General features: G+C 35.5%; 1 protein-coding gene across 5 annotated transcripts in view; it reads right to left on the bottom strand.

Annotated features, from left to right (window-relative positions):
• TOP2B (DNA topoisomerase II beta) overlaps nt 1–26,103 on the bottom strand; it is a 58,389-nt gene that overhangs the window by 10,900 nt on the left and 21,386 nt on the right. For all 5 annotated transcript variants that reach the window (XR_014173638.1, XM_081933734.1, XM_081933735.1 and 2 more), the window contains 21 exons: nt 24,763–24,864; nt 24,491–24,628; nt 23,707–23,845; nt 23,208–23,365; nt 22,987–23,112; nt 21,902–22,012; nt 21,156–21,261; nt 20,771–20,880; nt 18,199–18,291; nt 18,003–18,117; nt 17,379–17,500; nt 16,856–17,004; nt 15,329–15,560; nt 12,722–12,856; nt 12,438–12,638; nt 10,242–10,437; nt 10,033–10,124; nt 9,015–9,170; nt 8,303–8,386; nt 7,520–7,717; nt 6,872–7,016 (listed from right to left, as the gene is read on the bottom strand). Coding sequence is in view for 4 of the 5 variants with exons in the window: in XM_081933734.1 (XP_081789860.1) it covers nt 6,872–7,016; nt 7,520–7,717; nt 8,303–8,386; nt 9,015–9,170; nt 10,033–10,124; nt 10,242–10,437; nt 12,438–12,638; nt 12,722–12,856; nt 15,329–15,560; nt 16,856–17,004; nt 17,379–17,500; nt 18,003–18,117; nt 18,199–18,291; nt 20,771–20,880; nt 21,156–21,261; nt 21,902–22,012; nt 22,987–23,112; nt 23,208–23,365; nt 23,707–23,845; nt 24,491–24,628; nt 24,763–24,864 (2,908 nt within the window). In the remaining variant the exon portion in view is untranslated. The remainder of the gene's footprint in view (nt 1–6,871; nt 7,017–7,519; nt 7,718–8,302; nt 8,387–9,014; nt 9,171–10,032; nt 10,125–10,241; nt 10,438–12,437; nt 12,639–12,721; nt 12,857–15,328; nt 15,561–16,855; nt 17,005–17,378; nt 17,501–18,002; nt 18,118–18,198; nt 18,292–20,770; nt 20,881–21,155; nt 21,262–21,901; nt 22,013–22,986; nt 23,113–23,207; nt 23,366–23,706; nt 23,846–24,490; nt 24,629–24,762; nt 24,865–26,103) is intronic.

Genomic DNA, 26,103 nt, shown 5'->3' with positions numbered 1-26,103 from the left:
CTTTCATGTTTATGATTCAACACATATGCATGTTAATCAACTCCTTAATGCTATTTTAACTATAGTATTGGTGGATCACATTAAACAGATAAATCACTGGTCAGTGCAACTCCTGTAATTTGGGGATCCTGCACAATTTTTTACTATTATGTTAAATGGCATTGGTGATATGTTTTATTTATCTGATTGGGTTAAAATTAAAATATGGTTCACTTTTACCTCTGGCTAAAGTTGCAACTGACTATACAAATATGTACTTTGTACAGAGTTCCTAAAAGATAATACTCTTTATATTTATTTTAAAAAACTCATACCAGGGCAATTCAGTTCAGGGCCATATCATTCCAAATACAAATACATCAGCTGCTATTGTTTCACCATTTTTCCTGAGGTAAGCACTCTAGCTATGATTTTGAATGGTATTCCTTCTGAAAGCAGATCCCATGTTCTATTTTTGTTTTCAGTGCCTTTACACCTTAATTTATAATCTCTTTTTGCTTTTGCATTAATGGGGAGAAATTACTGGACCCTGATTCCTTTCTACATAAACTGTCACATGAGACGCATCTTCATTCCATTTTAATATAGCAATAATTTGCACCAGTATTAATCTGTAATTTTATAGTATGTTGATTATTTTCTCCTCATTATACATGGTAATGACACTTAAATTGAAAATCCTATTGTATTTTTCTGCCATCTAGCAGGTTAGGGATGCAGAACTAATGTGTAGAGTTGCAATTTTATAAATTTCAAAATCTCTATAGGGGTTATTTGATTTCACATATAAGGGGCAATTATTTCAGGGGATGGGCAGGGAGATTATTTTGTGAATGCCATCATCTATTAATAAAAATAATTGTACTCTGTTCTTCAGATGGTGGGGGGTTTGCCATTTCTGAAGAACAACTTTGATTCTCAAGTTCAATTATTATAATATTTGAGACTCTCTAATTTTGGTTATTTTCTTGCAGTTTCATTATTCAAATCAGGTAACATCATCAGTGCTACAGAGAGTACTAAAGAGAATATCAAAGACCCTGAGCAAAACCCTGAGCTAAAAATATTTCCATTTATTGGTATTCATTATTATAGAACCAACTTTGATTCTCAAGTTCAATTATTATAATGTTTGATGCTCTCTGATTTTTGTTGTTTTTTTGCAAAACCCTGAGCTAGAAATATTTCCCTTTATTGGTAGCCATTATTATAGTCTCTTCTTTAACAAATGTTTCTTTTATTTGGACTCAGGATCATGACCAAATTTTCTGTTATTGAAGCAACACTGGCTTCTGCCCTCTTACTTAATTATTCTTTAAAACTGTTAGCTTGTTATAATAATAATAATAATAATAATAATAATAATAATAATAATAATAATAATAATAATAATAATAATAATAATAAGCTTTTATTTCTAGACTGCACCCTTTCCTAAGCAGGACTCGGGGCGGTGTACAGTCATTATTAAAACCATAACAAATACATAGACATAGACATAGACGTAGACGGAGGAGGTAGAAAATATACTGTACAATATTTAGTTAAAATACAAATAAAATTAAAATTCCCTTAAAAAATTCCCAATAAAGTGTTTGCCAGGAGGTGGAAGATGGAGCTATAAATCGGCTAAGCCAGCTAATTGGAACAGGTGGGTCTTGAGCTTCTGTCGGAAGGAGCGGAGGTCGTTAGTAGTTCTAATATCGGGGGGGAGGTCATTCCAGAGGGTTGGGCCCATCACAGAGAAGGCTCTACTCCTAGGCGTCACCCGCTGGCACTGCTTGGCGGATGGCACCTGGAGGAGTCCCTCCCTGTGAGAGCGGATAGGTCGTAGAGATGTGTGAGGTGAGATGCGGTCCCGCAGGTAACTAGGTCCCATGCCATGGAGCGCTTTGAAGATAGTAACCAACACCTTGAAACGCACCCGAAAAACCACAGGCAGCCAGTGCAGTTCGCGCAGGAATGGTGTTATATGGGAGTATCTTGTTCCTCCCATGATAACCCGCGCGGCCGCATTCTGAACTAGCTGTAGTCTTCGGGTGCATCTCAAGGGGAGCCCCATGTAGAGAGCATTGCAGTAGTCCAGGCGAGACATCACCAGCGCATGAGTGACTGTGCGTAGGGCGTCCCGATCCAATAGGGGGCGCAATTGGCGCACCAGGCGAACCTGGTGGAACGCCCCCTTCGCCACGGCTGTCAGATGGTCATCCATCGACAGCCGGGCATCAAGGAGGACGCCCAGATTGCGCGCCCGTTCCACGGGGGGCAGTAATTCGCCACCTATGGCCAGCGATGGCGTCCACTGGTTAAATCGGGGCGCCGGTAGCCACAGCCACTCAGTCTTGGAAGGGTTGAGTTTAAGTCTGTTGTCCCCCATCCAGACCCGGACGGCTTCCAAACACCGGGACATTTCGACGGCCTCGTTGGGGTGGTTTGGGGTGGAAATGTACAGCTGTGTATCATCAGCGTACGGATGGTATCCAACCCCAAAACCACGGATGATCTCACCCAGCAGCTTCATGTATGTGTTAAACAGGAGGGGCGAGAGGACCGAACCCTGCGGCACCCCACAAGTGAGTGGCCTCAGGGTCGACCTCTGCTCCCCTGCCAACACAAACTGCGTCCGGTCGGAGAGGTAGGAGCGGAACCACTGCAAAACGGTGCCCCCTATGCCCTCCTCTTCCAGCCGGCGCAATAAGATACCATGGTCGATGGTATCGAAAGCCGCTGATAGATCTAATAGGACCAGGATAGAGGAACAACCCCTATCTCTGGCCCTCCATAGATCATCTACCAACGCGACCAAGGCCGTCTCCGTGCTGTGACTGGGTCGAAAGCCGGACTGGCGCGGGTCTAGATAGTCTGCTTCCTCCAGGTGACGTGGGAACTGTTGCGCCACCACACTCTCTACAACCTTCGCTAAAAAGGGAAGGTTGGAGACAGGATGGTAATTAACTAGTTCCTCCGGATCCAGGGAAGGCCTCTTGAGCAGGGGCCTCACCACCGCCTCTTTCAAGGCGGCCGGCAAGGACCCCTCCTCCAGTGAAGCGTTCACCAGACCCAGGAGCCAGCCTCGTGTAACCTCCCAGGATGCCAGTACAAGCCAGGAGGGACACGGGTAAACATGAGGTGGCTCGCAGTCGCCCACGTAACCTGTCCAAGTCCTAGGGGGCAACAGAGTCAAACCCCTCCCAGCGTGGTGTCTCAAGACTTGCTTCCGACGTCTCGCCTGGTCCACTGAAGGGGGCCCATCCACTCCGGATATGATCTATTTTGTCCTGCAGATATTCCCCAAACTCCTCTGCTCTACCCTGCAAAGGGGCTTCCCGCGACCTCTGTAATAAGAGAGAGCGGGTCACCCGAAACAGGGCGGCAGGGCGGTTATCCGCGGACGCAATAAGAGCGGCACAGTGTCTACGTTTGGCCGCTCTCAGAGCCACAAGGTAGGTCCGTAAATAGGCTCTTACCTGTGTTCGGTCAGATTCGGAGCGTGAGGACCTCCACCTGCTTTCTAGGCGTCTTTTGTGGCGTTTCATCACCCTCAGCTCCTCGGTAAACCAAGGAGCCAGGGTGGTTCGTTGCCGCAGGAGAGGCCGCAAAGGCGCTACCCGGTCCAAGGCCCCCGCAGCCGCCTTATTCCAAGCGGCCACTAGGTCCTCCGTCCGGGAGCGGGTCAGGGCTACAGGAAGTGGCCCAAGCTCCGTCTGGAACCTATCCGGTTCCATCAGTCGCCTGGGGCGGAACCATCTGGGACAATCAGGGTCCGCCTCCTCGCGGTGGGGGGTAGCGCCGGGGAAGTCGAGCCGGAGAGAAGAGTGGTCTGACCATGACAGGGGTGTGATAACTAGATCCCCTATTCCCAGATCACTCGTCCACTGTCCAGATACAAAAACAAGGTCCAGTGTGTGCCCACCCTCGTGTGTGGGTCCTGAATTAATTGGGACAGGTCCATGGCTGTCATGGAAGCCATGAACTCCCGAGCCACCTTGGATGCTTCGCCCGTCGACGGCAAGTTGAAATCCCCCATAACCACAAGTTTGGGGGTATCAACTGCCGTCTCCGCGATCAGCTCGAGGAGCTCAGGCAGGGCCGCTGATGCATAGCGAGGAGCCAAGTATACAATCAGCAAGCCCAACTGCCTCCCTGGGCCCCATTTCACACCAAGGAACTCACACCCAGAGATCTGTGACACAATGAACTCCCTCGGTTCCAGACTCTCCTGTATAATTACCGCCACCCCGCCACCCTTACCCAGGGCCCGCGGCTGATGAAATGCACGGTAACCTGGCGGGCACATCTCCACGAGGGGCAAACCACCCTCGTGGCCCAGCCAGGTCTCCGTTATCCCTGCAAGGTCCGGCTCCCCCTCTGAGATCAACTCATTAATGAGGGGGGCCTTGTTAACAACGGACCTTGCATTGCAAAGCATCAGCCTCAGGCCCTGGCTCTGTAGGTCCTGGCCACCTAGGCTGCGGGGGTTGGTACGAGCGACCAGGCATGTCCAACAGCCACGGTCTCCCAACCGACTACGGGATTTTGTTTGGTCCTCGCATCCACCCCTCCCCACGACCGTTGGAATAAAACAACCCTCTGTAGGAATGTCATTTTCCCTCCCCCTCCCCACTCCGCTCACTTCCTCCTTGACCTCACCTGTTCGCCTGTCTAAAGTCCTCCTCCTGGCCTGATCCCTCCCACCCACCCTGGAACCCCCTAAAAAGGATAAAAAGCATCTAGTTAAAAAGCCCCTGAGTCTTCGCTTCCTCCTTATGCCATGAACAAGAGGTTATGTCTAGCCTCTGGTGTAAACTTGTTCAATCTCATGATTATTTTTATTCAGTAATATATTACTAGTCACAATGGATCCAATTGCACTGATGTGTCCATTTTGTTTCCATGTTGAACAACTTATTGCCTTCTTAGTCCACAGCCTGTTGGGAACAAACAGTGGGCTAGTGCATGAAACTCCATTTGCATAAGTGGCAGGCATTCGTGCGAAACAACACCCACCCACCCTAGTCGCCACCACCACTGCCAGTCCTCCGAGCCAGAAAGAGTGGGGCTGCTGTATTACAGGACTGCTCTCACTGTATCTGTTCTTCACATAATGGTGACTCTGCTATCTCATTATGTTGCCTTGTCCTTGATTGCCCAGTAGCTGGACAAATTGAAAATCAAATAACCCAATAAATAAATGCTTCTTAATTTCATCTTCTACATAAATACCATATTTTTTGGAGTATAAGATGCACCAAGGTTTTTGTCACTGCGTTAAATTGTTTGCTAGCCTGAACTGACGAATTGAAACTAAATAGTTAAACTGAAAGAGTTACTGCGCAGGTCATAAGGTCTTATCTGACAATGATGTAATGCGCCTGCTCTTCACACATTCCAGAGAATCTACCCTTTTGATCTTTGTCCGTCTTCCAGGAAATCTGGGAGACAGAATTGCTTTTTTCAAAATGTAACAATTAGTTAGCTTTGTTTTATTTCCATTTATTATTTTTGTATTAAAGTTTGTTTTTAATTAGAATATGTTTCTCCAGAATGTTTTATTTCTTTTCTTCGCACCTTAAAGAATATGCCTGTTTGGAAACAGCCGCGGTCTAAGACCTCATTTAGTTCAGGGTGAAATCTTCCCCTGACAGTTTTGAAGAGGCAAATTTTAAAAAAAGTAGGTAGGTAGATAGAGGGATAGACATGGGTAGGGAGAGAGAGAGTAGTTAGGTAGGTAGATAAAGGGAGGGAGGGAGGGAGGGAGAGAGACAGACAGAGAAGGTAGTTAGGTAGGGGGATAGAGAGAGAGAAATAGAAAGAGATAGACAGAAATACGGTAGATAGGTAGGGAGAGAGAGAGTAGGTAAGTTGGTAGGTAGATAGAGAGGGATAGAAATAGAGATAAATACAGTAGGTAGGTAGGGAGAGAGTGTGTGTAGGTAGGTAGGTAGGTAGGTAGAGGGATAGAGAGAGAGATAGAGAGAGATAGAGAAATACAGTAGGTAGGGAGGGAGAGAGAGAGTGTGTATGTGTAGGTAGGTAGGCAGGTAAGTAGTGGGATAGAGAGAGAGAAATAGAGATAGAGAGAAATACAGTAGATAGGTAGGTGTTTCTGCTGGCACAGCACTTGATCAATGTAATTCTCATAAATCAGTTAAAGAGCTTTCCAAAAGGGAGAAAAAATGTTTTTGTACTCTGCAAACCTCCCTAAAACGGGTCCATTTTTTTTTTTAAAAAAAGGCATGAATAGCCTTGAGGGGGCTTGCAGAGTGCTCCTGGGGGTGAGGGAGGGCAAAAACGAGCAAAAAATGGCCCATTTTTCGCAAAAATGGGCCTGTGTTTTGTCAAAAAAATTGCATGCATAGCCTTATGGAGGCTTATAGAGTGCTGCTGGGGGCTGGGGGGGGCACAAAACAGCCTGTTTTTTGTTCATTTCTGCCCTCCCCAGTCCCCAGGAGCTCTCTGAAAGCTTCCATAAGGGTTTGCATGACCATTTTGGTGAAGGGGCTTCGGGAGGCAAAAAATGCTATATTCGGTGTATAAGATGCACCCAGATTTTCAGCCTCTTTTTTTGAGGAAAAAAAGGTGCGTCTTATACTCCGAAAAATACGGTAGTAATGGAAAAGGTAAGGCTATCAAAATTTTTTTTTTCAATATTTACATAGTTATTTTATTTATCAGTAGATCCAAATGTTATAGTTTTAGCCACTTTTTTTTTTAATGTCACAGTGCATGTGAGACAAAGATTGTTTTAAACACTGCAAACATGATAGTGGTAGTACACTTTTATAATGTTTGAGCTTGAATGATGGTCTATGAGCATAAAATCTACTCTGGGTCTCTACATGAGATTTCCTTCTGTCACACTATTACTCACCAGGCTCTTTCTTCTCTCTCTTGGGCTTAGGGGTCTTAATCACTGGACCAGAGGTATTAAGCAACTCTTCACCAGCACCTTCTATTGGCGTACCACCAAATTCTTCATCAAATTCCAACTTTATTGCTGAAGTATCAAGGTCCCCCTAAAATTAAAATTAAAAAGAGTGAAGTTACTATTATGGCTGGGAGAATGATGCAAACTGAGAAGCATGCTCAATATATAGCTTTGGAGATAAACCTCAATCTTTCCAATTCCATTTGCAACTTAGAATTTAAAATTATATACATATATTGTCTTTCCATTTCACAAAGATATATAAGGCAACTAGCAATAAATTAAATTATTCGAGTTAATTTGGTTAGGTTAATATTAAAGAGTATTAAATATTGCTATTGTAAGGAAAATCCAAAAATATTCAGATAGTTTAGAACAAATTGGATAATCATTTCATAGTATTGCCCTCCCCCTTTCCTTTTTAATGGTTTAATCACATTGCCATATGGTTTTAGTATAGTTTTTTAAAAAAATATTTGCAATTTTGTATTTGTTCAGTAGCTTTTAAACTGCTTTCAATAAAAAAAGATATATTTTTTCTGGGGGAAATTTAAGATATGCTAACCAAAATATTTTACAAGATTCATTTACCTTCTTTTTTTTTAGTAATTTCTTACTGGCATCAGCTTTCATAGCTGATGTAATCTGTGGAACTATTCTCCTACCAAAAGGTGAAGGCATGGTCTCTTCTAAGTGAAGTTTTTTCATCTTGGGTTTACCAACTTTGCCTTTTATGGGTTTGCCAGTCATTCCTGCCAGTACATCCTCTCTTTCCTGAGCTTCTACTTTCTAAAATATGTATGAAAATAAAAATTAGATATAAACAGTTTCTGAACTCTGTAAAATCTAAACATATAACCTATGTATTCTAATATTAAAATATTACCCATTTTTAAATAATTCGTGTAATTATGAGAGTATTTTTAAATATAATATAGCTGTATTCTTTCACTACTATTCCCATAAACATTTAGATTAGACAATTACATCAAGTTCCTTGACAAATATTCACTTTGAAAATCAGACAAATAAAAAATTAAAAGCTCATTAGTGTATATGTGAAGAAATATTGCTACATATTTCAAGTTGCAAAGTACGGTAAGAAGTTAATTATGTAGAAAATTTTAGGAATAATTGAGGATCTCTAAACCAGTTTTAATCAACCTAAAACTGTCTGAATACATTCCAAGTCTCATAGACACCAGGAGCCTACTATTTCACTGCAAAATTTGAAAACACAATTCAAAAATGAAATTGCACAAATTTCATTCTCTTATAATGAACTTAGTTATATGAAGATAACTAATTACCGCCAAATAATAGCCTAATATAAAAGTTAACGGTATACATGAATTTTAATATAGGTCAGCATACTTCAAGTTCTTCTACAAAAGCTGCCAAATCTTCTTTCCAAAGGTCAGAAGAAGATTTTTTCTTGAGTTCATTGAGTTCCTTTCCCTACAAGACATAAAAGAATAACAAAATAATTTGTATTAAGAGATGTTTTGAATATTTAAGATAAGCCAACATAAAAACATAAATATAACTGTGCTGGATAAGGCCAATGTCCCTCTTAATCCAATGTTTTGTTGCTGACAATGGCCAGAGCCCTGAAGTACTCAGAAGTAGAAATTGGAAATCTATCTACTTCCTTCTAATTGTCCTACTATTGATATTTGGAGGCAAGTTTCTCTCAATTGGGAGGTAACATTAAGACTTCAAAGCAAATAGGATTTGACAGACCTATCCTGGGTAAATTTATCCCAGGCACCTTTTATAATCATTCAGATTACTGGCTATTACGTTGTTTTGTGGCAATGGTTCCACACAATAATTATGAACTATGTAAAATTAAGCTTTGATCTTCTACATCAATATTATCAAGGCATGTAAAAATTAGGTACATTTTGTTATATGTTGTTCATGAACAATATAAATGCTATTAAATTATACATTTTGAGAAATACACATAATTTAAAAATTAACGTGTATAATTTGTAATTTTGATTTTTTTTTCAACCTCAAACAATATTCTCAATAGCATATTAGGAAATACATCCATCTTCAAAACTCAGAAAATACCTACTTTTGAATCTCGCTGTTTAATGATTTCCTCAACTTTCTCTTTAGTAAGACACCATAAAGACATATTTAAGATGTAATTGAAATCTGGACCTGAAGTAGATCCTGAAGAAGATGAATGATCATCATTCAGATTTTGCATTTCTTCCTCTTCTGCAGCCTATTTAAAGATAAAATTAGTTAAAATACTGCACACATAAATAAATTGTGAAACATTGTAAAAATTCTAATAAAGATGAAAAATATTTTTTAACATATTAGGTAGGAGATTATCAAAACATGAATCACTTTTTTAAAAGAGTAAATATAATAGCAATAGCACTTAAGACTTATATACCGTTTCATAGTGCTTTACAGACCTATCTAAGCTGTTTACGGTGTCAGCATGTTGCTCCCAACAATCTAGGTTCTCATTTTACCAACCTTGGAAGGTTGGAAGGCTGAGTAAACCTTGAGCCAGTGAATCAATCAAACTGCCGAATTGCTGGCAGCCAGCAGTCCAGCAGAAGTAGCCTGCAATACTGCATTCCAACCACTGTGCCATCACGGCTTTTGCAAATGAGCCGTGATGCTCAAATTCAAATTTTCAAAAATACTGGCATGTAGACAGCTCTTCAGAGAAAAGCAAAATTTATTACAATATGAATAGCTGGCTTGTTTATGGATAGATATTAATAATAGATAAAATATATTGTAATAAATTATCCTGAAGACTGCTATACCCAGGCAAGGCAAAAGTAGAATCTCAAAGGCTAATCATACCTATACAATTGTTAAAAGTAACAGTGTGACTTGGACTGAATTTTCATACATTGTATGAAATTCTAAAAAGGGCCTTCAGTTCTATATAATTAATAGTATTTCTTCCAACCAGTCAATTTGCCTAGGCTTAAACTCATTCTTTAAATTCCTTATACTATACTGAAGAAATCAATGTATTTATCCTTTTGAAATGCATGACTGTGACTGTTATTTTCTCAACCAAATAAATTAAAAAGACCAATGATGGAATTATGACTTACTTTTTCTTGAGCTTCCTTCCAGGCTTTGACAGGGTCAGATTCATAACCTCTCTGGACCAACATCTGAATTAAATCTCTCTTTGATTTGTTTTCTACAGGGAAGGGGGGGGAGAGATTGCAATGAAATATATATATATATACATCAAAGAAATAAATTCAAGAGAAAATTATAAATTTTACAATATCCTTTAATTCTGTATTGTTCTTACCTATGGCAATTTTCCCTTGTATTTTCTCTAAAATAAAGCGAGCTTGATTGTTAAGCTTTGTAGATTCTGCTCCTAACATTCCTGCAAGCCACTCCTTACGCAAACCATAATAATTTAAACGTAAGTCAAAGAATTCTTTTAAGATATCTTGCACAGTTTCATATTTCTTCAGACATCCCATATGATCAAATAGTACCTGCAGAAATGTAAAAAATTGATTAAAAACTATTTCCACTATTCCATAATGTTAACTAAATGCTATTATTTCTAAAGAAAAAATATAATTATAGAAAACTAGAGTCTTAAAATTTCTTAGCTTTAAATTCAAAAATCAGACTTCACTTGTTTTATCTAAAATTTACAAAACTGTTTTTTTGGATATTAATAAGAATGCATTAAGAATGTTAAATAAGAATGTTAAATATACCTGGTTTTTTTAATTTTGCTTTTTTCAAAAGTATCAAATATTAAATTAAAGTCAAATATGCATTTGATTTTAACTTACAATCAGTCATTTTATTTGCGTATAGTATTACAATATTACTGCTTGTGGCCGACATGTGTGCAAAGGTCCAGAGAAGAATGTGCAGGTAGGGAAGTCATAGCCCTGTGACTTGCCACCTTCTCTACTGGCTTCAGCACTAACTTTCTGGACGAACTGAAAGGAAGGCTACAATTGGCAATCACATAATCACAGAGTGCTGCAACCACTCATTAGTGAAAACTATTTGATAAATGCCCAAATCATAATCATATGGCTATGGAGGTGTTGGAAGGACTGGTAATCTGAGGACCAGTTGTAACCACCATTCATTCAGTGGTGTCATAACCTTGAATGATTTTTCAATGAATGGTAATAAGCAAAATTAATCAGTAGTGCAAAACCCAGTAACTATCCATCTCTCAATAATATCTTTTCACAACTTGGACAGAAATTTAAACAATTTTATTGCCGTCATAGACCAGCATAAAACTAATAACATAACAATTATGCTAAAATAGAAATAAAAAAATGTTATATTGATAGAATAACATAAACATGAAATTATAGACTACAGGTATTAAAATGCAAAAGAACCCAATGAAATTACTATTAATTTTATAATAACTAATTTATTGTTAGAACAAATAAAATGATATACATAATACTGGAATTTAAAAAGAACACTGTGAGAATGTAAAGCTTTGCTAAATTATATTAATTCTAATAGTTGCTGTAGTCCTGCTTTGGTTTGTTAGCATTATGCTCATTATATTCCAACCAACTTTAACAGAGAAAGAGCAAAAGAAAACAGAAAGTAGCATGTGCATATTTAAAAGGAGAAAAGAAGGAAAAAAGTGAGGGAGAGGAAAGGAGAAAGGGGGATGAAAGGAAGAGAAAATATGTTGAGTTATGTAAGTCTAGTAAGTCTTAGAATCACCTCACTTTGAAGACTTGTTGTAAACATCACCTAGGAAGACTAATTAGCTTGTCCTGCCCAGATATTGTGTTATAGATAAGGAAATATGAGCCACAGTTTCAATTTCCCTCACCACAAGGACTGAGATAATTTTAATATACCCTTTTCTCCAAGAAAACATCAGAAAACATTTTAGTGAGCAAGAGTAAGAGCTCTTAATGTTTTGGGGACAATATTGTAGAAGTAAAATGCAGAAAATATTTTGGGGGTTCACTGAATATATGGTGCAGCCATATATTAAGTTGATTTTGCAGAGCTATAACTCTGGCACATTGCTTGAAAGATGTTTTGGGTTCATCAAATCCAACTGGATTTAACACAGCAGCATAGAATCCATAATAACTTAAAGTGGCACTAAGTAACTTAGGCAAAGAAATCTGAACTTGATCTTGAAAAGTCAAAGAAGCCAGACCACAAGGAACAGAACACAACAAGGAACCAAAACTAGGTTCCTTAGGAATTCCTTGTAGCGCTTCTAAGGGTTCTATGTTCTTCAATGCACATTTTGGAAGCCTAGGACAGTTGTGATATTATTTTATCAAATACTTTTAGTCTATTAGGTGTATGAAAAAAAGTTTAATATGGAAGCAAAGAGAGAATATTACTTTTTGTATATAATATACAAAGATAAACATTAGTCATGTGCTACATAGAATATATTATTATTATTATTACTGTAACACTGAAAAATGGTAAACAGCTACTGGTCGGGAGGTCAAACATAGAGGAAAGTTACCATAGAATTACAAGTTAAACTTGTTTGAAGCTTAAAAACTTTGTGGAGTCCAGCAGCCTCTGCTTGAGCAAGTTTTTCTTCTGTCATTTTTACAACAAATTTCACAGTTGTATCAGTATGATATTCTTTGTAATCAGAAATTAATGCTGGTGTTTTTTCAGTCCCATTTAACATTGGTTCTAATACTTGTTCTTTGTAAACCTGTAAAGACATTAAAATGAAAATAAAATGCAAAGAAAATAGCAGACATATTTTAAGTCTAAAATTGCCTCAAAAATATTTACCTGAGTCCATGTTCGAACTGGAAGTTCTGTAATTTCTACTGTGTTCCTATCAACCACAAATATTTCTCCACTCACCACATATTGATTTTGACCAAGTTCTTGGATTGCTCCTTTAAAATTTTTGTAATTTGGAAGCTACAACATTAAAAATATGCATTAATTATACACATCTTTAAAAGTTTCAAATATTTTTTATAATTGTAGATAACAAAAACATTCAGTTAAAATCAAATCAGTATTTAAGTTAAAATAATATTTATATAGAAATGGCATGTTATTTCTGTAGGAAACTTTGCACTATTAATTATTTTATACAAATAAACAAAGTTGTATATAACCACAGAGAAAGGAGAAAAGCAAGTGTGAATCAGAGTGTATAAACGGGTGCTTAAAGGATAGTTTTATTTTTCAATATTTTTGCATGTATGACCTAAAATGTGATTTTATTTTAAAAAGTCATAAAACTAGATAAACAGAACCCAATTAAACAAATGGGTCAAAAATATTATAGTTGTTCACTTATTTATTGAGGAAAATTATCCAAAACTACATATTTGTGTGGCAAAACTACGAGTTTCATTGTAGGAAAGTAAAACTGTTATTCCGCTTGCTGAACAGAGTATGTTTTTGGTTGGGTGTTCCTATTTTATTATTTCAACACAAAAGTCTGGTAGTGTCTTTCTCATGCTTGTCTTGGGCATGTCAAGGAAGAGTTTTCTTAGTATTGCTGATGGTTGCAGTCTAGGTGGCGTAGTAGTTAGAATGCAGTATTGCAGGCTACTTCTGCTGCCTGCTGGCTGCCTGCAATTTGGCAGATTGAATCTCACCAAGCTCAAGGATGACTCAGCCTTCCATTCTCCCAAAGGTCGGTAAAATGAGGACCCAGATTGTTGGGGGCAATATGCTGACTCTGTAAAACCAGTTAGAGAGGTCTGTAAAGCACTGTGAAGCGGTATACAGGTCTAAGTGCTATTGCTATTGCTATCTTGCTGTAAAAGTCCATACTGAATAATCTCTGAAAATGTTAGGTTCTATAAGATGCCGTCTTCATCTTCTTGTCCTGATCTGACAAACAGATTCTTTCTGTTCACCTCTGTTGGTGAGAATGTGATTTCTCACTTGATTGTATAAATTGATTGTATAGATTTATCTGGTCACATGTGTTCTGTATGTTAAGCCATGCTACTTTGTCATTATCAGGGAGAAGAAGAGAGAGTAGGGGCACCTTCACTGCCACTTCTGAGTTGAATAGAGAGATCTGGGATGGAATATTGGTAGAATGAGAATGTAAAGCCATTACAGAGAGGAGATTTATACTCTTGGAAAATATAAAGCATGACAAAGAAATTTAACTCTGATGTGAGGATGTTAGGTGTAAGTTGAACTAGAAAAAGCTTTTGACAGAATTGAAACTGTCCAATTATTAAAGTAGATTCTAATACTCCTAATAATTTCATTTCCTGACCTTTCCTATCTTGAAGGAATGAGAAGGTATCTAATCCGATCTTCTCCAGTGGGAAACCAGCAACACCACTACTTCCAGTGAATTATTCATCTGCATGTTTTTCCAGCTTGGAAAAAAAGGAAGATAGGGAGTCGAAAACGACAATTCTCCTCAAGCCATTTCTTGGGCAAAACAAATGGAGGTCAGCTATTCTCCAGCTTGTACTGATTGTTTCAGCTTCTTTTTCATGTCATGTTCCATGTGACTGAAGGTTCTTTGTTCTTTGTTCAAAAGATCAAAGCTCAGGTCTACAGGAAACGTCTATAATTATATTTTTATCTCTCTTTTCCTTCATTATTTTGTTTTCTTGCTTCCTCCCTCCCTCCCTTCTCTGCATCTTTTTCTTAAAGCCTCTACCTAGATAGGCCTGAATAGAAAAAAAAAACAAATCCTACCACACCTGCAGAAAGTAGAACTAAGATTGGAGATGACGGTTTTCCTCTATGGGATGGAAAAAGTAAGCATTGGAAAAGATGGGTTTGATCCTAATCCTTTCCAGACTATAGATAATTGCATGTTCATTCATAATGATGCCATGTTTTGGATATGGTTTGAGTATCCGAAATACTGAGTCCATACTTTGGGAAAATATATAATAAAACTTAAGGAGAAATACAAAATCCTAAATAAATGCAATATTTCTGTGCAAATGACACTTTTATGAATAGAGGTAAATTGTTTTATAATTATAGTTAAAAATGAGGCCAAACTGTCCTCAACAAAAGATTTTTAAACCATTACTAGTCAATCAAACATTGATGAAAGAAGCACCAAATAATATTATCTTATTGCACTGATTTTAGCTGCTCAATTTCTTCTGATTTACTTTTCTTTCTCTGTCCACAGTTTCTTTAGTGTGATTGTGAACCAGATTTTTTTCTCTTCTAACAAAAGCTTAAAGCCTTTGTTAATCCTTGCTTTCTGATTTCTGGCTTAATTGGAACATTGCACATAGACTAAAAATATTCAATAGTTTGCTTAGTCTCATCTTCTTGTAGTCATATTTTTTATTCACTGATTTATCCCTCTGTAAATAACCACAGTTAGCCTCTTTATGAAAAAACAACATATATTACATTAATCTGCAGTGAATATTACATTACCATAGGGTGAGGATCCAATCCATCCAACATTCGTCTGACATTGTTCACAATCTCTCTGGTATCATAGTTTGGAATCTTACATGCCCATCCTGTACCGATGCCCTCAGCACCATTTATTAAGACCATAGGAATTATGGGAATGTACCATTCAGGTTCCACACGCTGATTATCATCATACAGGAATTTAAGAAGATTATCATCTACTGCAGGAAAAAGTAATCTTGCTAAAGGGCTTTAAGGAAAAGACAAAGAAAATTTTGAAGTTATTTTGGTTTGTAATTCAATCACTTGCTAAATTGAATTGCTGTAGAAATTACAAATTATTAAATTATACAATGTATTTATTTTGCAAATTTACATAGCTGCCTGTCTCATAAAAAGTATATATATACTTTTTATATATACATACATACATACATACATACATACATACATACATACATATATATACACACACACACACACACACATACATATACGTATGTATGTATGCATGTGTGTATATATATGTTACTGTGAAAGACAGAAATTGGTGAATGTCGACATTCATCGGTGAATGTCAACATTCACTGTGAAAGACAGAAATTGGTGAATGTCGACATTCACCGGTGAATGTCAACATTCACATAGTCGCTTGGTGTATGTCCGAAATATTTGCTAAATACCCTTATTTATGACTTACACTAAATACCTAACCCTAACCCTAACCCTAACCCTACATATTTGGTATGTGTTGACATTCACCGGTGAATGTCGACATTCACCAATTTCTATCTTTCACAGTAACATATACATAAAACATATATACATATGTGACACTATTATTCATACTTATTCTTAAACACTTCCATCTTTTCCCTTTTATTCTAATTTCTCCCTATAAAACAAAAGCCACGATGTACAGGGGTGACAGAATTATTGTCTAGAAAGAAAGTGAAGATATAGGTTTGGATTGTATTTCCAATTTAGTTATAAAATCAAAAGCTGAATAATAGTAAATAAAGCTATGATTTTTTTACGTTATAAATTGAAATCTCTCTGTCTCCCTCTTTCCCTTAAAGTCAGTGTTGACTCCTAATGACTGTTTTAACTGGGTCCTGTAGTTTTCTTGGCAACATTTCAGAAGTGGTTTGTCATTGTCTCTTTCCTAGGACTGAAAAACAGTGATTGATCTAAAGTCTTCCTGCCTAATAAGGCAGATCTAGAATTCATTCTGATTTCTAACCTGGTGCTTTTTACTACACTAACTTGGCTCTCCCTTTCTCTTACAAAAAAAATCAAATTAAGTCTAAGTGTATTTTTTTATTTTTTATTTTGGCAGATTATGGGTTTCGTGTTTCTTCCACACTTCTGAAGGACAATTTTCATCATTGTGCTCTATCCTATAGCCATTGAGTTGACCAAAATGTTGTACTTCTGGACTAAGGAATTGAAATACTTTTGTATTTCTTTCTAGTTGCCTTCTACAATAACATACTTCCCAATTCTGTATTATTTAGATTTCTGTTTTGAAAATCTACACTTTACCTCAACATGGTGAAGATGTAACGAGGACTTGCAGCATCCTTGCCACCATGAAGCCTAGTACCAAACTGACCAATAGGCTGTAGCAAGCTGACATTATTACTTCCAACAAAATTCTGAGCCAAATTGACAATTGTCATCATTAAAGCTTGCTAGAAGAAAATATTAAAGTTATGTTACTACCAAAAGGAAAAATCCAATATTATGAATCAGTATAAATTGGTGAGAAAACTACTTAATCTAGCTTACTTAACAAGGCTAGAAAAAATAAATTGCCACTCCATTTTAAAAAGACATTTATTATCAAGTTATTATCATTTTATACATTATTCGTTACAAATAACAATGTTGATGATGATTATGGTTATGATGAATTTGATTTCAATGGAGTATTTTTTCTCTCTCAAGGTTAGTACAGGTGAAGCAAAAAGATCTAACTTTTCAAATTTGCCTACCTTGCTTTGCAAAATTATTCTTCCAAAATAATAAAGGTAAAATGGATACTTTTTTTTATTTCTATACCCACCTCTCCATGGTGATAAGCAGACATTTCTGCCACAGAACCAGCCAACTGAGCAACTTTAACTTCACGTTTATCATTTCTCTTACAGCAAGTATACAAAACTTTACGCTGCCCTGGTTTAAAGCCTTCATTAAAACAAAAACAAAAAAAAATCAAAATTTCAAAACTGTACTTTCAAAGTAATATTAATATAATAAGAGATACTTAATTAAACTGCACATTTAATCAGAATAGGTAAGTAAATTTATATATGATGAATGCAGCAAAAATTATCTAGTAAATATGAGGAATTGTAAATTTATGCGCTTGATTTCCTGATACATACCATAATAAAATTAACAAATTTAAGGGTAGTTTTATTATAAATTCATTTGTAAAAAAGACGGTAAAATGAAGGTTGGCAAAATGAGGACAAAAATTGTTGGCGGCAATATGCTAATATTGTCAACTACTTAGAGACAGTGCTATTGCTATTGCTATTGCTAAAGCAACTAAGCTTCTTCTATATAGAAGACTAACAATGAAAAAAGAACAGAAAAAATGCAAACAACAGTATTCTGTGTTCCAGTATAATTACATATTTAAATCACAGAAAGAAGATTCTATATATCATAAAAGTGCACTCACCATCAACAAGAGATGGGATGGATCGCTCGTTATCTGAGTTGGAAAAGAGAATCAGCTCCTTGTTGATAAAGTCATTATACGTGAGATGCTTTGTTGCAGTCCCATATAGAAATTGCTAAAACAAATAACAGTTATTATTACTTTGTAACAAATAACAAATAACATCATTTATTTCTCCTTAATATTCCAACATTACCTCTGGTAATCCATGCAACCGACGTTGTCTTCTATCTTCCATGAAATTTGTCAACCATTCTTTTCTGTCATCTATTTTTTTCTTACTGAAGGCCTACAAAAATATAACAGATTGCTCACAACTATAAAATAGATTAGAATGGCTATAAAACACCAAGTTTTAATCAAGGTCCAACAACAACATAAACTAGAAATAGTTTATAACTATAAGCTACATACTGAATAACTGTGTACATGACCAGAGGTCAGAAAATATTGTGTCCATCTATTCCATGCTACATTGCAAAATATGTAACAGAAGCTAATAGAGGGATCATTTCTTTTAGAAAAAAGTCCTAATTTGAAGGCAATTTAATATCCTGTGTATGAATTGTACATTTAAAACATGTGGCAATTATTTAAATTACATTTCCATATTTTATTAATGTTTATAGTTTATTTTTATTCCCAAATAAAGAAAAAGAAAATGGCTGTTTATTATTCTCTTTTTTCCAAGTAAAGAAAAATAGTAAAAGGAAAAAGGAAAAGGGACTAAAAGGAAAAACACCTTTAAAAAACATTTTTAAATCTTGAGTCATAGGAAAAATATTGCTCATACTTTCCATTATGTTGACAAGAACTAAGATTATAAAGCTAGAATGGCAACGTGCCTATGGAGCTTCTCAGTCACCAGGTCATGGTTGCCCTAAAAGTACTTTTTCAAGAGGCAACTGAACCAATCAGAACTGAAGAAGCTTCTTGGATAAGAAGCAAAACATCTTCAAAGAAAAACAAGAAAGTCCAGTTGCCTCTTGAAAAAAATCAAGACATTGGGGACTAGAATGACAACATTATTCTGCTGCACAGAACACTCTACATTCATTCATAGCGATCCACCTACCGTATTTTTCAGACTATAAGAAGTTCTGGACTGTAAGATACACCTAGCTTTTTGCGGAGCAAAACAAGGAAAAAAAATCTGTGTCTGCCTCCCAGCAATTTGCTTCCTTGCATCAAACAGCAAACAGCCTGGTCAGCTTCAGCAGAGCCTGATTTAGCACAAGCAGCTGATTGCAGTGGAATCGGCCTTCCAGAATACTGCCTATCAGCTGTTTGAGCCTATGGCGATCACCACCCATTGCTGCCACCACTTATCACTGCCTTTGCATGCCCCATTTTTGGCCTCCATGCATCCCATTTTTGCCCTCCACGGATTCCATTTTTGGCCTGTTCCTGGCAGTGGGGCTATGGAGATCATTTAGGCTGAAAATGGTGATGGTGATAGGGGGTAGTGGCAATGGGCGGTGATCCCCGCAGCCTGGAACAGTTAATAGTGTGAAGTTTCCAAAGGATGACCTAATTAATTTACGAGTCTCGAGACAAAGTTCAAAAGAAATCCATTCATTTATTAGGATCAACATTTTGGCATGTTCTTCTGTGGAGCCAAACTGATTTCTGCTGAATTGCGTTTGAACTTTACCCCTGTATCTCCTTCCCTCTGTGTCATAAATCACATCCACCAACAAGGTGCCTATGGCAGGCTATGAACATGTGCATTTCACACACCAGCTGTAGGAATATGAGACTCTGGCCAAAGGTATGCTTGGAATTCTCCGCCCTTTTTCTATGTTGACTTGATAGTAGTTATGGAAACGCTTTACGTTGACATATAGGTGGTATTCCAGGAGGCTGATCCCACTGACAATCAGCTGCTTGTGCTAAATCAGGCTGTGCTGAAGCTGACCAGGCTGTTTGTTGCAAGAATGCAAATTGCTGGGAGGCAGAGGCAGAAAAATATGGCAATTACCTATGGTAGTATTACCTATGGTAATTATCAGGTAATTACCTGATTATTTCAGTATTGAAATAATCTTTATTTAGCAGGATCCAAATTTTATTTAGATTTAAAATATCTAAATCTAAAAATAAGGAGTTAATTTATGAACAAGAACAAGTGTGATAAAGTCACTTATGTCGAGGGGCGCTTCGCCTCAATCCCCCTCTCATGATCATGGGGATGCTGCAATGGTCATAAGTGTGAAAAATGGTCATAAGTCACAAGTGCCCTTGTAACTTTGGATGGTCACTAAATGAACTGTTGTAAGTCACTGTTGTTTTGTACAAGATTACCTGTACAAAAATACAAAAAGCTTCTTTGCTTGCAAAAAGTTGCCCTAAATACAGTCATTAGATTAGAAATGGGGGGATATACACTGAAGATCAATGAGTCACAGCCATCATGGAAACCTAAACCATTATGTCTGAATACTTTCCTTTTCCTTCAGCAATACCTGCAACCCAGAGTTACACATCAGGCAGGTTGCCAGAACGCATTGAGGAATTAAAATAGTTAAATTACAAGGGTAACTATCAGCAGCCAAGTTACTCCTGCTCATAAAGTAAAACCCTTTAGCAGAAAGGTCATTTAAGCTCTCCAGAAAGGTTTCTTACAGATTTTTGCTACATAAACATAGATAACATTGCTTAATAATCAGATAAGATAATTTGTCACTACAAAATACAATGATTTCAATATGTTTTAATAATGTAAGTAATTATAATTAACAAAAAAAAGATATTCAGCAGATATTTACCAATGTAATGGCTGCATCATCTTCAGGACCAGCATATCGAAATAAAATCCGATGTCTTTCCATATCTGCAAAATATTCTTTTGCTTCTTTAGCAGTGCTGGTGCCTAAACCTAGTTCAATTGGAAAAAAAGTTGACATGTCAAACTATAGTTTTTTTCTCAATGTATTACAGAATAATTTAATAATCACCCAGGAACACTCAAAAAGTACAGCCAAACAGTTTAATATTAATCCAATAGTGATTATATAAATATTTTTAAAATGTTAATCTAATTAGTATTGTAAATGACAAATCAACTAAATTTCTATTTCAATTAATTCATTTTAAAGTGCATTTTGGATTTAAAATATTTTTGAGGAAGGGATAAAGGAGTTCAGTACAAACCTTTGTAGTATTTTATTTTCCATGCTTTATGATTTTCCATATGTTTTTTCCATTCATCAAATTCAGGAATACTATAGAAGGAAAGTTCCTGCTTATTTTTACTTGCCTTTAAATAAAGAGAAATTCAATTAGATTTTAATTCATAATTTTTCCTGTGTTTTATAAAGATTACATATAATACTTGTTATGGTTATTTCGAGTATGATTTGGGTCATCTTAATACAACCTCGACTTATAATAGGTTAATCCAAATACAGCTCAAAATATTTCACAGGTACATATGCTTGGCCATATATGCCATGTCATTAGAATGAATAATAAATTTATTTCAAGATTTTCAAGGACTGGATTTTGATATTAGAACACTTGAGAAGGTTAGAAATTAGAATACTTGAGAAGGTCATACAAAACTTTCAATGATTCTCTAACAAATTGCTATTTCATATAATAAATGCTATCCTGAGAAATAAAAGCAACAAGTTTATATAAAGCTTTATTTCTTTGCAACAAAAGATTGCACCCATGATATATGATCAAAATCGGAAACATAAATGGTAAATGTTTTATATAAAACTTTTGCTGAAGAAAAAAAAGTTCTTTTCTTAAGTCTTGAATCATTCTTAAATGTAAAGAAATATGCTTGAATATTGGAAATATTATATTCATGCTTCACTTCAAATATTAAATGACATACATTTTACCTCAGGTTTATTAGTTATAGCATGTATGCTGACTGTACTAATTACCTTTACAATTGGAGTAATGAATTCTTCAAGGAAACCATGTTTCAGAAGTGAAGGCCAATTGTGATGAATAAAATTGATGAGCAAACCCTTAATATGTGATCCATCTTGATCCTGAATAAAAAAGGAAAAATGGCCAAATATAATGAATCCCGAATAAAAATAAAATATGACTGTACCACATGGGATAACTTCTACAAACAATTCCATTTTTACTATTTAAATAGTTCAATTAAGATTTATATATCTATGACTACTTCGAAAGCTACTTAGACTATATTCAGATAAATATGCTTATACAGTATTCTATTACTTCTATATCTATCTATCTATCTATCTATCTATCATCTATCAGAAATTTAGAAATATAAATAAATAAATATTTCTTCTGCAAGTCATGTAGAATTGAATGAATGTTACAGTTTTAATAGCAATATAAATTTATATACCGATTCATAATGCTTTACAGCCCTGTCTTATCCATTTACAGAGTCAGCATATTGCCCCCCAACAATCTGAGTCCTAATTTACCGACCTCAGAAGTATGGAAGGCTGATTCAACCTTGAGCCAGTCTGGATTGCACTGCCGGCAGTTGGCAGCCTGCAATATTGTATTCTAACCACTACGCCACCATGGCTCTTTCAAGCAGCATATACAACATTCTTTTTTAAAAAATAAAATATATAATATGAATGCTAAAAATACAGTGTGTAACTGAAAATATATCAGAAAAAATAATGGCAGAAAACTAAATACATAAGCTATTAAAAACTTTGAAAAATTGAAAATCTTTTCAACTGAAAATTGGAAATCTTTTAAAAATGACTGGAAATCTTTCTATCCAGAATCAATCACTTCAAAAAATAAAATCAATGGAAAATTGTTTATTATATTTATTTTAATAAATAAAAATAATATCAATGCCACCAATTAGTATAAAGTACACAGGTTGTCAAGAAAGATATCTGTAAATTAAACCAACTCAGAAGGATAATAAAGAAAGCAAATGTAAATGAGAAGCAGTAGAAAGATTATAAGCAAAGAAGGGATTGCATGATAGATATTTAATTTTAGAATTTCAACTGACCTGATCAGTCATAATCATAATTTTTCCATATCTTAATGTTTTCAGAGACTCTGGATCTTCATAACTTTTCTTATATTGTAGACCAACTATTTTTATAATGTTATTAATTTCTGCATTTTCCATAATCTGTGTAGAAATATAGAATTAAAACAAGCTATATTAGTAAATACATGCATATAATTATCTATGCACTCAACAACTCTTTAAATGACATATTTTACCTGTTTATGAGATGCCTCACGAACGTTAAGAATTTTTCCCCTGAGTGGAAATACCCCATATCTATCTCTTCCAATAACACCTAAACCAGAGACAGCTAAAGATTTGGCAGAATCTCCCTCAGTTAAAATTAATGTACAATCCAAAGAATGCTTGCCACCTATAACATAATGAAAAGAGCCAAAAAAAATCAAAGTAAGGGGATTGAAGTAATCTTAAATTCAAACCTAAATTCTTAAAATAGAGAATAGCACATTTTCAGGAAAAAAAACATTTTATTAAAAAAATACAGCTACCTGACATGAATTTGCTTTTTAGATAGCATGGCTCTTTAACCATGGTATAACTATTTTCAATATTAATCCACCTATGCTGAAAAATACTACTTTCAACAAATACATTCAACTTAGCAAGAATATTTACCTGAAGCATGTCCGTAGTCATTAATTAATAACTTTGGAGGCATTTGTATTGTTATAAAAAGTGATTGTTAGCTCTTACCAGCATCATTAGCATCATCAAGTTTTGGAATGCCTTTAATTTTACTATGTTTCACTGATGAACATTTTTTGTTCAGCTGTGTCTGTGCCTTGAATTTCACCCAATTCAGTATACTTTCTACAATGCCACAGTTAGAAGCCTATAAAAATTGAATTCACAGTCATATTTAAAAATACTACAAAAAAAGATTTACATTAAAAATAAATATATCAAAGCACTAAAATACATTTTTTCCTTAAAATATTGCATATTTTCTTATTTTTATTCTCACAATTAACAGCAATAGCACTTAAACTTATATATCACTTCACAGTACTTTACAGCACTTTCCGAGCAGTTTATAAACGTCAACATATTGACCTCAATGATCTGGGTTCTCATTTTACCAACTCAGAAGGATGGAAGGCTGAGTCAACCTTGAGCCGGTCAGGATCAAACTCCTGGCTCTGAGTTTGTTAGCCTGCACTACTGCATTTTAACCATTGTGTCACCAGGCTCTTTCACATACCACTCAAAGAGCTACAAATTTTATGAATTGAATTTTGTCTTATATTCCCAAAACTAGATAGCATTTTGCAAGACAGTTAATAAACATCAGTATTTGCTAATTAAAAAGAAAATGCATTTCAAATATTAAAGCATTATTCTTTTATTACTTTTCATTTAATCATATTAAGAATAGTTTCTGAAATGTAAACCACATCAGGGATTTTACTTTCTTTAAAGAAATTGGTCAATAATTCTTCAAATCATTATGGTTATGAAATAAATATGAAATACTTACTGCTTTAAAAAACTTTTCTGATAATTGACATTTGGACCCAAAACTTTTCGGTTGGAGTGTCATATTCTCTTTCGTTTGAGAATCGAAAGAAGGATTTTCAATAAGACAATTAATAAAAACCCATATATGGTTCTTTACCTGTTTAAAATATATATATATATATATACTTACATATGTAAATATGCACACAAGTGAAAATAAAAAAACAAAGATATAGAAATAATGAAGCATTTTTTTTGTGAAATTATTTCAAAATATGAACATCAACTTACCTGGAATGGTTTTACTGAAACACCAGCTTTGTTTTTTTTTTTTACTACCTCTATCAATTTTCCAACAATTTGATCTACCACATAATCGACATGCCTACCTCCCTTAAGGTAAAAAAATAAAATAAAAGAAGTTAGCAACAATAACAAAACAAAATTGTGTTTTAAAACTTCTAATAATGAGAATATTTTCACAGTAGGAACAAAGAAATATCAAATAATCAAAAGAATGCCACACATCCTGAACACATTAGGAATATTACTACTCTCACATTGAAGTATTTTTAATTTATCTGTGTATACCACATATAAAATTTATATGTGGTACACACAAAGTGAACATATTTTCATTTTTAAAAGTCTATAAACTGCACAGTAGAGTTTCACAACTACATTGAAGAAACTATTGTTGGGAATATTTTTGTAATATAATACAATATAATTAAAAACCCAGGTTTTTGGCAAAAATTAATGAAATGGTTTGCCATTACATTCTTCCTAACCTGGCCCAAGGTCACGTAGCTGGCTTCATGAGTAAAGTGACACAATAAGTCATATTCACAACTACCATACCAAGGTATGTCTCAAGAATTGCAGTAACACCAACATAATCTAATTTTGCAATCTTAACTACCTATCACTAATGAGATTAAAAAATGAAAAGTGAGTAACAATTATACTGAAAATATAATACCTGATATGCTGACCAGCATCTTTGAATTGGATGACTTGTGACTAAGAAACTACTAATAATAGAATTTTTAAGGCAAACTATTTTTCTAAGCAGTCTGCTCAAAAATATTCAAATAAGAGTTTTAGAAATAATTAAATGATGTGCTATGCATAATTCTAAGGCATGTAAAAATATTGATACTGATGCCAATATTTTACAAATCATATACAATAACTATTACATTTGTTTATATGAAATCAATAATCTGTTTGACATTACTTTCACAACTTATTTTAAAATATTTGCATTACTTGCTTCAGGCGTATATATGAGCAATATCAAAATTAGATAGTGATTTTCTATTATTGCATTTTCTATTATTGTGTATATAATACAATTTATAAAATAAAAAATCCAAAGTTCATTAATTCCAATTCAAAGATTGTGCTGGGTTTTGCAATAGTGGAAAATATCTGTAGCTTGGATGCAGGATGAGGGTGAAGGTTCGTTCTCCGAGGTTGTGGGTTGGTTTCCAAACATTCCGTTACCAAGCTAGGTAACATCTTCAGTGGAGTTTAGGGGATGCCAGTGTCAGTGTTCTTCTTTTTATAAGGCCTTAAGGTTTGGGTGTGCCAAGTGAGGGTCTTGTGATAGGTCAGCTGTGAGTTATC

This window comes from Natrix helvetica (genome assembly GCF_964273705.1).
Source record: "Natrix helvetica genome assembly, chromosome: Z".
Taxonomy (NCBI): domain Eukaryota; kingdom Metazoa; phylum Chordata; class Lepidosauria; order Squamata; family Natricidae; genus Natrix; species Natrix helvetica.
Note: the sequence above shows the minus strand (reverse complement) of the source record. Positions and strands in the feature narration are given on the sequence as shown.